At 36.7% G+C, this 12,713-nt stretch overlaps 1 protein-coding gene across 1 annotated transcript; it reads left to right on the top strand.

Moving 5' to 3' along the window:
• Nucleotides 1–9,674: 9,674 nt before the first annotated feature.
• Nucleotides 9,675–10,177, top strand: LOC136227608 (uncharacterized). The gene has a single exon (XM_066016314.1). It carries the CDS (start codon nucleotides 9,714–9,716, stop codon nucleotides 10,074–10,076), a length of 363 nt encoding a protein of 120 aa, XP_065872386.1. The 5' UTR covers nucleotides 9,675–9,713; the 3' UTR covers nucleotides 10,077–10,177.
• Nucleotides 10,178–12,713: the final 2,536 nt, after the last annotated feature.

Here is a 12,713-nt window from a genome sequence, read left to right as displayed (position 1 = left end):
GAGCAAAAATGGATGGAGGGGTGGGGTTCAGATGGTTAAGGTCTTTTAATTTGGCCTTACTTGCCAAACAGCTTTGGAGATTGATGGATAAACCTGAGTCGCTATGCGCAAGAGTTTTGAAGGTGAAATACTTTCCAAATATAGACCTCCTAAATGCCCCCGGCGGGCGCAACCCCAGCTATCTATGGCGTAGCCTTTGGGCGGCCCGTGACGCTGTTAAAGACGGCTTAATATGGCGGGTGGGGGATGGCTCACGAATCAGAATCTGGGAAGACAACTGGATCCCCTCTCTGAATATGCACCGTCCGCTGATGTCGATTGGAAATCCAAAGCCGAACCTGGTGCAGGAACTCCTTGATGAAACAGGTAATAATTGGGATACTGCAATATTAAATAACTGTTTTGTGTCCTCGGATATTGCAGAAATTATGAAGATTCGAATCAGCCAATCGCACCATGCCGACGGATTCTATTGGAAGGCCATGACTCATGGGCGCTTTACTGTCAAGTCATGTTACTTCCTACTGGAGTAGCGCCGTCGTGCAACTATCGATCGTGCAACTTCGTCAGTGAACCAGCAAGCAGCCTGGAGGAAATTCTGGAAGTATAATGTCCCTCCGAAAGTCAAGCATTTCGCCTGGAAACTCGTGAATGGTATCCTGCCGTGCCACGTAGTGCTTCGACAACGGGGCATCAACTGTAATGGGGGATGTTTGGCTTGCTCGGCGGAGGATGAAAACTTGCTCCATGTGTTTGTACTGTGCCCATTAACGAGGAAGATATGGAAAGCCGTGGGTTTAAGTTCTCGGTGGGACAGAGTTCGAGCTGCAAACACCCGTGAGTGGCTGCTGGAGTGTCTTGCCCAGTCTACTGATGAAGAAAGTGAGCTGGGTTTAATCATTGCATGGTGGATTTGGTTCAACCGTAACACCCTGGTTCATGAAGGACAGAGTCTGGAGACAGCCGCTATTGTTAAAAAGGCAAGCAATTTTCACTGGAACTGGAGGCAGCGAAATGAATTGTCAGCTTTACCAATCCTGAAAAGCTCACCTCTTGATACTTACAAGGTTTGGCGTCCCCCTCCCGATGGCGTCATAAAACTCAATTGTGACGCCGCATGGGAGGGCAATGGCCTCTCCTCAAGTATCGGGGTGGTTGTTCGGGACTCAAGGGCACACGTCGTGCTCTCAGCTGGAATTCCGATCGCACCTTGCCTCTCGGTCGAAGAAGAAGAGTTAATTGCAGTACATGAGAGTCTACTATTGGCCAAAAACCGCAATTTTGAAGCCGTCCACATCGAATCAGATTCCAAGATTGTAGTTGACGCACTAACAAACGGTGTTATCCCGGCTTCCTCCCTACATTATCTATACTTGGATACCTTACAGCTTGCCAACTCTTTCTCTGTGTGTCTATTTACATTTACTAGAAGGGAAGGGAATAGGATAGCTCATCAATTGGCCAAATGGGCACGAGATTTTCAGTCACCTATGATATTACACGGGGATAGTCCGGATATTGTATGGTCATTCCTTTGTATTGATGCTATTACCTGCTAATTTATAAGATGTCTTCTTAAAAAAAAAGCTTCTATTGAGGAGAGTCGTGAAGTACATCGGCTTTTGCTAGTTTATGAAAATGCATCTGGTCAGGCTATTAATTTTGGAAAGTGTGGGATTCTTTGTAGTAGTAATGTGGCTCCTATTCTGTCTGAGGCTATTTCTCATATCGTTGGTGTGTTTACCCCGATTAATACTGGTCGTTATCTTGGTTTACCATCACTTGTTGGGAGGAAAAAGAAAGCTACCTTTGCTCATTTTAAGGATAGACTTTGGAAGAAATTACCGACTTGGCGTGGTAAGCCATTATCTAAAGCTGGGAGGGTGGTTCTTATCGGGCAGTTGGACAAGCTATACTGGTGTATTTTATGAGTGTCTTTTTACTTCCAATATCTATGGCTAAGGAACTACAAAGAATGTTGAATTCTTTTTTATGGGGGAATAGGAAAGACGGTGCTAGAGGAATTAATTGGTTAGCTTGGGAAAAATTATGTGTTCATAGGGATGTTGGTGGCTTGTACTTTCGTGATTTCACGGCTATTAACTTAGCCATATTAGGTAAACAAGGTTGGCGTCTACTATCATCTCCGGATTCTCTTGTCAGTAGGATTTACAAAGCTAAATATTATCCTGAGGGGGATTTTATGAGGGCTCGTTTGGTTCACTAGCCTAGTTACATTTGGCGGAGTATTTGGAGTTCCCAATTGTTGCTTGAGAAAGGAGTTCGGTGGAAAATTGGTAATGGCCAAAACATCCGTGTATGGCATGACTTTTGGTTGCGGGGTGAGGGATTGAGGAAAATTACATCGTCTGTGGTAGAGGGTTTAGAGGAGTTGAGAGTTGCGGATCTTTTTATACAAAATTCAACTGATTGAGATGTGGAATTGTTACATGAATTGTCTTCGCCTGCGGATATTCAGGCAATTAGCAGGACTTCAGTTAGTGTGGCAAGACGTGCTGATTTTATTGTATGCAATGGGACTAGGGATGGTTGTTATTCTGTTAAGAGTGCCTATCGTCTAGCCAAAGATGGTTTGGAGGATAGTTTGAATTTATATGTTGAGGGCGATTGGAATTGTATTTGGAAAGCAGTTGTTCCTTTTAAAATTCGTTACTTTTGTTGGCGTCTGGTGCGAAATTGCCTACCTACTAGGACACAGCTTCGTGACCAGGGGGTGGATGTTAGCAGGTCCTGTGTTATGTGTTCGGAGGATGTGGAAGATATTTGGCATTTATTTGTGTTATGTCCGAAGTTAAGGGAGGTGTGGACGGTTGCATGATTGTTGGAATTCATTTCTGGTATCTCTATTAATGCAGAAAATTTTGCTGCTCTTTTCTTCTCAGTTTGCAGGTTTGGTGGTAAGGTAAGGGCGGAGAAATTCATGTCAATTCTATGGAGTTGGTGGAGGGCTCGCAATGTATTTTTTTGGCAGCAAGTTGTTACATTTGCTTCGGAGGTTGTCTTTGGCGGAATGAAGTGTCTAACGGACTGGCAGCAGGCCCAGGCGATGAAGGTTGTTCCGAGGCAGCGCCATTTGATTTCTCGCTATGACTACTACTGGAACAGACCACTACCCGGTTCAGTTTCGTGATGTTCTAATACGTAATCATTTTCCTCGACAAATCGAACTGGAATGGGGGCAATTGTGTGCAACTCCGCTGGTATGTTCTGTCATGCCATAACCAATTCTGTAAATTTTCAAATGGATATTAGAGAATGGGAGGCCTTTTGGTTGCTAAAAGCAATTAAATGGGTTGAGTGGTTGGGTTTTGATCAGGTTGTTTTTTAGGTTGATTTCCAATTGACTTGTGATGCTTTTAGATCATCTAATTTGGATTTTTTCTGAATTTGGTGATATTATTTCTGAATGCAAGAGGTCAGTGGAAGTTAACAACGGTTACTCAATCCGTTTCATTAGAAGACAGACAAATAGTGCAGCACATATTTTGGCTAGGTCGACTTCTCAAATTGCTAGTCTTACTTTCTATGATATTGTACCGAGTTTTATTTTTCATTCTATGTTGAACTTTTGTTGCAATTCTGATCATTAATAAAGTTTAGTTTAAAAAAATAGATTTTTTTGGTAACAAAGGAGGGCCGAGCCCAGAGCAAACAGAAAGAAAACTAAAAGTTGATACTCCGGCGTGTGGAACGTCCAAGCCGATCCGCACTCAGAATATCCTGGAGGCCTACAGGAGGCACATCACACTCGTGACGACCCAAAGAACAAGATCCTGCGAAGTTCATCATCCAGTCATCGGCCTTATTACCTTCTCTAAACACATGAACCAACCTAACCTCCCAACACCTCAAACGAAGCTCCTAACACTTCTTAATTAACTAGGCGTATGGATGGTGCACTCTGCTCAACCTTAGCATGACATCAAGGAGGGCTTTTGAGTCTATTTTCATAATAATTTACCTATACCCCTTATTCCAAGCCAGCTTCATGTCTAAGTAAATGCCCCAAAGTTCAGTAAGTGTGGCCGTACAGACACCAAGATTAACCAAAAAACCACCTTTCCAATCACCCTGATGATCACGGATCAGGCCTCCTGCTGAGGCATACCCGGGATTCCCTTTGCTAGCGCCATCAGAATTAATCTTCACCCATCCAGATTCAGGGGGGAAGCCAACTTATCCAGATTAGGCTCTTATTTGACCCGCCTTTAACAGTAAGCAAAGCTTGCGCCTATTGGAGCTCCACAGCTCGGTCGGTAATGAACAAAGCCTTGTTATTCGGGGGTCTCTTGTTCGAAAATATTCTCTCATTCCTCTATTTCCAGATCCACCAAACTCCTTAAGCAAAGATACTCGACCACGGCGCTCCCCTAATAACCGTCTCCTGGTTCAGGTTGGTTTGCAGCCAATTCGCCTCACTAATTCGGAAGAACAAGTAAATGCTTCAACTTGGGACCAGCTCGTACCAGATAGCCTTTGCTTCCCTACAGTCACGTAAATCATGGATCTGGGTCTCTACCTCCCCGCAAACCAGACACGCCGGAGAAGCAGCCAAGTGCCGTTTCCAAAGAGCTCGTTACAGAGAATTCGTCGATGAGACACTAACCAGAAAAACGCACGCACTCTTTCCGGGGAAGCGAGATTCCAAATGAGTTTCCAGTCTTTGCTTTCCTCCGGCTCAGATCTGCACCGTTGTAAGCATCGCAGTCCCGACGCCATCGTATACGATCCAGACGTCGAAAACTGCCAATACCAGTCATCTTTTTCTGTTTGCTCAGGAAGAATGACTAGTGAAGTGAGCTCTAGCTGACTTGTGTTAGGCAAATAAGGTTGGAGGCTATGCCAATCCTAAGAAGACCCTTGCCAAAAGTCAGCAACTTTCAGATTCATCCAATTCGCAGGGATTGGGTTGACGACAGAATTAATTAATGGTTCAGAACCGCACTAGATATCCGTCTAGAACCTAGTGGTCTTACCATCAAAGATAACCCTCCTAGAACCATCCCTGAGAAGAGCAGCTCCAGCAACAATACCCTTCAAGGTAATTGATTGAGAAGCCCTGCTCATGAACATAGACATATCATTCTGAGAAGCACATTATTTTTTCTACAGAATTTTAACCCAAAGAAGATCAGTTCTTATTAGCATCTTCCATGAGAGCTTTCCTAGCAAAGCCACATTAAACTCCCTGGAATTTCTCATTCCGAGCCCCCCTCGCTTCTTATGAAGGCATGCCGTTTGCCAGGAAATAATGTGGATTTTCTTACTACTCGAAGATGACCCCCATAGAAATTTCTTGTTTTCAGAATCAAGCCGGGAGCAGAGGCTGCTAGGAAGTAATGATGATTTCATAGAATAGGCCGGAATTGCGTTAGTTACCGATTTGATCAAAGTGATTCTTGCTGCAAAGGAAAGGTTCTTCGACTTCCACCCCGACAACCTGAGCATCACTTTATCTACAATGTGCTTTTAAATTTCCCTATTAACTCTCGAATGGATTAGGGGCATTCCAAGATAAGTTCAAAGATTCTCGGTTCGTTCACTAACTTTTCAACTTATAAATTAGTTTATATTATTTTTTATGTTTATTTATTTTCTTTTATTATGAAAATCATTCACATACTTTTTTTATAAGGTAACTCATCATTCACATACTTTTATAAGGGTAAAAGTTAAAAAAAAAACAATGTTTTAAAAATTGGACCGGTTATTGAATCGGTGTGTTAAAGGGTTCAAGGGTCAATGAATTCAACCGGTTGACTCGGAATGGTTGAACCAGATGACGTCATAAATAATAATATATATTTATCTGTAAATAAATAAATATATAATATAATTTTTTTTTGTTAGTGTTATATTTATTCTGTTTAGTTTAGTATTAAAATTTGTGTTTTGTTAAAAAAATATGTGTTAATTATTATTGGTATGGTTATTAACAATATTATCAGAACCGGACCGGACATCAAATCAGATTGGTGATTAGGTCACGGGTCACTTGGTCGGACCGAATGGCTCGGATTGGTCAAACCGGATGACGTAATAAATAAATAAATAAATAAATAATATTTATATATATTAAATATATATAATTAATTTAAAATTATTTTTATAAATTATATATATCCAAAACAAATTATAAACAACTTTTGGTTTGTTATTTTTTTTGTTAACTTGAGACTTAAATATATAACGGATAAATAGAATTTAGAATAACTTGAAATATGTAAACGTATTCTATGAAATGCAGTTTTTTAACGATATATTATAAATTCAAAATGGACAAGTGAAGCCCGGCCTCCTTTTGTTAGATTTTATCTTGTTTTCTTTTTTAAACTTTCAATTAAATTTTTTTTCCTTAAATTGTATTTTCCTTAAATTTTATTTTCCTTTTTCTTTCCATTAAAGTTGTTTAGTACCACATTACTATGAAACCTTTTTTTTCAAATCATAATTTGTAGAGCTTTCTATCTCTAAAACATTCATTTTCCCTCTCCTCACCAAACAACACCTAAACGACCTCAAAATTAAAAAGTTTAAGAACTAAAATTCCTTAGAATATTATCAAGTTTTTGAATTTTTTCAATTTTGACATCATCAACCCTCATTTTAATTTTAAAATCCTTATTTTTAGTAAAACAAAAAACATTAGTCATTTCCTTAGCAAAACCAAAAAGCTCAGTCACCATTTAGACAATTTTGTTTTTTAGGTACCAATTTGATAATATGTGAAAGCATGTGGGTTTTTTTTGGACTTTACCCTTTTTATAATATAAATTTTTATGTAGCCTTACTTTTCAACTAAAATAGTATTATGGTTTTTTCTTTTTTTCTTCTTTCTTTTTCCGGCTTTTTCTTCGATTGCCTCATTTTTTTGTTCGTTGTTCCTGTTTACTTTTTGTTCATTATTTCTACCTTTTTGTTTCTCTTGTTTTCCTTCTACACAAATCTTGTGAGTATCCTTTGTTTTATGAATATGTATGTCGAAATATAATTAAACTGAAAAATTAGAAGAAATTATCAATTTAAACAAACTTTTTCAAATCTCATACCACGATGGTTGTTACTGATCGTGATTTTCACATAGTCACTGTCTAAATAAATGAATTTAGTTAGTTATTAGATTCTAGTAAGTTTCAATTTACTAGAATCTAAGAAGGTTAGATTTAATGGTCACTGACCAATAAATTCATTCAACCAATCACTCATCATGTAAAAACAACAATGTTGGAAGTAGTGACAAAATAATTACTTAAGGTGAAAGATATAAACTAAAACGGTTTTGATATATGCGGGCTGCATATAAGCATTAAATACAATAGAATATTCTTTTGTATTTTCAATATGTATATTTATTATGTATTGAACTTCTAAATATACCAAAACTCATTTAAAGCAATTATATATTTTTTATATCTACATGTATTATACATTGAACTTCTAACATTTTTGAAAAAGTACAGACTTACCTGTAACTATGAATTTGTGCAATTTTAGCCCTAACAATATCAAGTAATTTTAATTTTATTCTTACACAACAGAAAATTTGAACTGACTGATTTGACAGTTATTTGACTATCACATCCGATATTCCAAAGAAGTTTGTCGATAAAATAAAGCAATTATTTGTATTTTGACGGGTTGTATGCAGTTTTTTGTGACTGACTTTTATCTGATAGACTTAAATATTATCATTTCGACAGATTATTTGTAACTGTGTTAATAACAGAATAAATATTTTAGACATAATTGATGTTTGCAAAGTCTTATGCGACAATTAAACAATGAGTTAAATAACAGCAAAACAATATGTTTAAATTCATAGTTACGGGTAAATCTGCACTTTCCAAAAATGATAGAAGTTCAATGTATAATAAATGTAGATATTGAAAATATAAAAGAATATATGATTGCATTAAATAAGAATATATGATTGTTTCTAGATGTTTGTTGTGTTTTTCTTAGGAGGAGATGGCTGATCATATTTTGCTAACATGTGTTTTTTCACAGGTGGTTTGGCGAGGATTTTCTGCTTTGTTTGGTAGGCATTTGGCTTTGGATGGTGATTTCCAAACACTGATTTTGGAAGCCGCTAAACAGAGGTTTAGTTCACAAATTACTGAACTTTGGTCTGCGGCTATTGTTAGCACTGTGTGGGCTCTTTGGTTAGCAAGGAACAATTAAATTTTTAAAGATGAGAAACCAGTTATTTCTTTGGCTCTTTGGCGTATTTGGAACGCTATTCATGAAGTGGCAAATCAAGGTCGTGGTTTTACTTGGTGGGATTTAAGGTGGTTTTGGCAGCGTCCTCCGGTCGGTTGGATTAAGGTTAATACCGACGCTTTTGTTTTGGATAGTCCAGGTGCTGCAGGTTGTAATGGTATTTACCGATCCTCAAACGGTACGTTTCTTGGCGCTTTTGCTTTTCCATTTGATATTTCTTTTGCATTTTTAGCCGAGTTGAAGGCTGCCATTCATGCCATTCATTCGGCTTTTGACAAGGGTTGGCGTCATCTATGGTTAGAGATTGACTCGACCTATCTGGTTCAGTTGTTGCGTAGTAAGTCGTCTATTGTTCCTTGGGTGGTTCGACAGAGTTGGATTGATTATCTATCAAAACTTGATTCAATGCAATGTGTCATTTCTCACATTTATCGTGAAGGAAACGCGGTTGCTGATTCTCTTGCTTCTTTTGGTCGTAGGGGTTGATAGTTTACATTGGTGGGATTTAATTCCAGATTTTTGTTGCTCGATTTTTTTGCATGATCTTGAGAGGTGTGGTTTTTATCGCTTTTGTTGACATGGTTTTGTTTTGAGCTTTTGTTTGTAATTCTTTGTAACTTTTCTTTGCTCTTTTAATAATATTGGTTCGGGTTAGCTGTGATGTCTGTTTTTTTGCGCTTTCTCGTTAACCGGTTTTTAATAAAAAAAAATTAAATAAGTTTTGGTGTATTTAGAAGTTCAATGCATAATAAATATAAATATTGAAATATAAAAAAAATATTATATTGCATTTAATGCTTATATGTAGCCCTAAGGGCTGCGTATATCAAAACCGAATCACTAAAATTTGTGGATTTGAAACCATTATATTAGAAAGAAAAAAATCAAAATGAGAGAAAGTTATAATATGGAAAATGAGTCATGGGAGTGGTGGATGTAGCTAAGTTTAGTTTATTGTTGATTAAGAAATAAGAGTGAGTTGGCACATGTGTGTGCGTAGGTGGAAAGCAGCAGTATCCAAGACGCACTACTTTTCCTAGTTGCTTAATTCAGTCAACAATGTTATAAAGACTAAAGTATGGCATTGGCAATTAAACCACACCTTATCTTTTATATGCTTTTGAAAATAATATTAATAAAATATACAGATGTAAACTTTAATTATTTTGCCATGTAACGATGATTTGGCCTTTTTAATCTCGAGAAGGATGCATATCTTTTTACTTTAAGCTAATGCAATGCAAGATCATTTTAATATTTGTTGATAGAATGCATATATAATAAAAAGGAAAATGGGTGATTGTAATATATATTGGGTTGGGTTGGGTTGGGTATTATGGTCGGTGGTAGGTGGCAGTTCATAATTGGTGCAAGTGTCACCGACCTCGTCTTTTAAAAATAATAAAAAGCAACTAAGAATCTTTACTTTTGAAGTTATATATATCGATAAAGGAATGAGATGAGGTTGTGTTATGGAAATGGCAAATAATGAATATTCATCTGAAACTGAAGTGGCAAATCATCACCTGTGTTTCTTGGCGGTGATACTGTTAACGTTAATGGGTTTATCATGGTATATAAACTATGAGCCAGTGGTGGAGAGCATGTTGGAGCAGGTGAAGTTGGTGCTGATTATATCGCCGTTGTTGCTTCTGCTAGTTGTTCACTGGCTTTCAAATGATGATAAATATTTGATCCCTTTGCCGGAGAAAGACTATCTTCATAGAGCTGGAGGCACTCCTTGGGGTGTTGCTTTTCTTCTTGTTTTTCTTTTCTTCATGATTTCCTACCACTCTTCCTTCCAAGAAAGATGGTTTCCTCTTCTCACCAGATAATTCTTTCTGTTTTTATGTTTTTTAGTGTTTCTACCTATACTATATATGTAACTTACTGCTCTTTTTTTTTTTTTGTAATTAAATATGCTCTTATTACTTCCTCTCCAGTTTATTTTATTGTTTCTTTTTCTTCTTCTTATCACACCATTAATATATATAATATCTACTGACTAATTTGCAATTTTTACACTAAACACAAAATTACCATCTCCACTAGACACAATTTCTAGCTTTAGATTAAAAATGAAAAACTTAGTCTCACGGACCTCAGCTGCTCAACAATGTGTCCGGCACATGCTGCTTCAAAATCCATGAGAAAAAAAGCTATTCATGTGGACCCCAACTTCTTAATTCAATTTTTTTTTTTTTAAGATTTCTAAATTCATTTTCATTGAATTAAAATGGCACAAGTCAAAAATCATTGTTTCCATAACGGATATAACTTTCTCTTTTTTTTTTTTCATTTTCTTGCCTCATCCTTCATATACGTATAAAGGGCGGCCCGGTCGCATTACGCGTCCCCGCTGAGCGAGGGTCCGGGGAGGGGTCCCACCACAAGGGTGTATTGGGGGCAAGCCTTCCCTTGCCAATTGGCAAGAGGCCGCTGCTAAGACTCGAACCCGTGACCTCATCCTTCATATACGTATATAATATTTAAAAGAATATGACAGTTGCTTCTCAGTCGGAACCAATATAACAAAAATATAGAGAAAATGTTAATATAATAATGTTAATTGACTAAAAAAAATATAAAATGTTATATTGTTGCTAATTATTGGAAAAAAATCTGTTGCCTACTCTTACATGTCACCTTCTCTATACCCATTTTTTTTTTTTTTTACAAATGGAATCTTAATCCTAATCATCATTTAACACCTTAATTAACCTCTCTTAACTTTAATTAACCATCTAAATAACTCTGGTTAAACGATCTTTCTTCTTCCCACTAGCATTTTCTGATTAAACGATCTTTCTCTTATCTCTTTGTCTGCTTATTCCATGTTTGGCAACGCCTGAATTTTACCTTGATGGGTATGGTTATTGACTGGGTAATCCTAATGATTCTTCTTGACCAGGTAAAGACCATCGCTTCTGAACAGATGGTCTGCGATAATTAGGGAATTGCTCCAGCACCTGCGGTGGCTACTAAATCTCCATGACCCATAAGCTCATGGAGTTCCTAATTGGATCTTTGAAGTCAAAAGCTATTTCTTAATTTATTCTGAAAAGGTAAAAAAAAAGAACTCTTGTCCCTTAATTTGATCTTCTGTTATCTCTTCTTAAATTCATAGAATTTTTCTTGCTTTGTTTTAAGTTTAATTTTCTATCTGCTTAGCTTGTGTATTGCATTTGTTAGCAAAAGGTTTAGATTCTCATAACAGAGATGGAGGGAAGATTGGAGGATATGGTTGTTTCGATTTCACTTTGTGTATTTGTTTCTTGTAATCTTGTTTGTTTGGAGATAACCTATTTGATAGTGTTGGCATGAATTAATTTAATTTGTCTATAACATGAGAAATCTGCAGAATAGAAAATGAAGCTGATATGAAAGTCTGAAAAAGTTGAAAATAATGACTAGTTTTATCATAAGTTATACAGAAAGGAAGAATTGTACATTAATCACAATCTCAAGAGTGTATTTTCCACTCACAATTTAGTCAGCAATACATAATAATTGACTTCACCAACATTCTCAGCTACTTCAAATTGCTCAAGGAGTATATCAAATCCTTTATCTTAAACATTGTTAATTGCTTGATGTTTTCATTTATGATTTACTCATCTCATAATACTCTACTTGTTCTTCTTGCTCCTTACTCAAAATGTTTATAACATAAATTATAAAGGTCTCATTCTTCATAATCATAGGCTTTAAAGACCTTTTAGTAAATTCTATTTCGCTACTAGATATCATTTTATACAGAAGTATACAATTGATTATCTAAGTCTTTTTGTTTAGTTTATAAGCTCTCATTAGGCATCTAGATCCACATTTTCATGTCTTACAAAAGTTCAAGGACCTAAATGATGTTTTTCAATGAATCTTTTCAAAATGGTGTCAGTGGATTAGACCAGCGTAACATAACATGAGTACAGTTCCTCATCTATCATTGTGCTTAAATTGAAAAAAATCATGCTAAACATAGTTTTAGTCCTTTTCTTTAATGTTTGCTTCTTCTGGGGACTAGCTAGCATTTTATTCATAAAATTGTCATATTTCCTTTCACATTGACTAAAACTTATTATTGCTACTAACACACACTTTTTAGCATCTTTTGTCTTTATTAACTTGTATCAGACCCTTGATTGTGGTGTTCTCTTACTTTGGGTACTAAACTGAACTTTCCAAGCTTAAACTAGCTAGCTAAACTGCTCCTTGAGAATATCATATTTTTAAGCTTACAACTAGCTAATTGGCATATCCATAAAACTGTTTTTGCAAAAATCTCAGAAATCTACCACTTAGTTATTATTGGCATGGACTGGTTATTATTACCAAAACGCTTGTAACCGTTGTTTTGAATCAGAATCAGAATCAAAATCTATTAGTTGAGGCCCATGTCTAAAATATTTTCACACTTTAGGGTCCAGTTTTACTTTTATGGTTTGTTCAGATATCCATGTAAAGCAGGTCCT

Source organism: Euphorbia lathyris, chromosome 4, assembly GCF_963576675.1.
Source record: "Euphorbia lathyris chromosome 4, ddEupLath1.1, whole genome shotgun sequence".
NCBI classification, from domain to species: domain Eukaryota; kingdom Viridiplantae; phylum Streptophyta; class Magnoliopsida; order Malpighiales; family Euphorbiaceae; genus Euphorbia; species Euphorbia lathyris.
This window is presented reverse-complemented; position numbering and strand designations above follow the sequence as displayed.

Excerpts from the sequence above, each read along its gene's own strand:
- LOC136227608 (XM_066016314.1), top strand. The coding sequence starts at position 9,714 with ATGGAAATGGCAAATAATGAATATTCATCTGAAACTGAAGTGGCAAAT.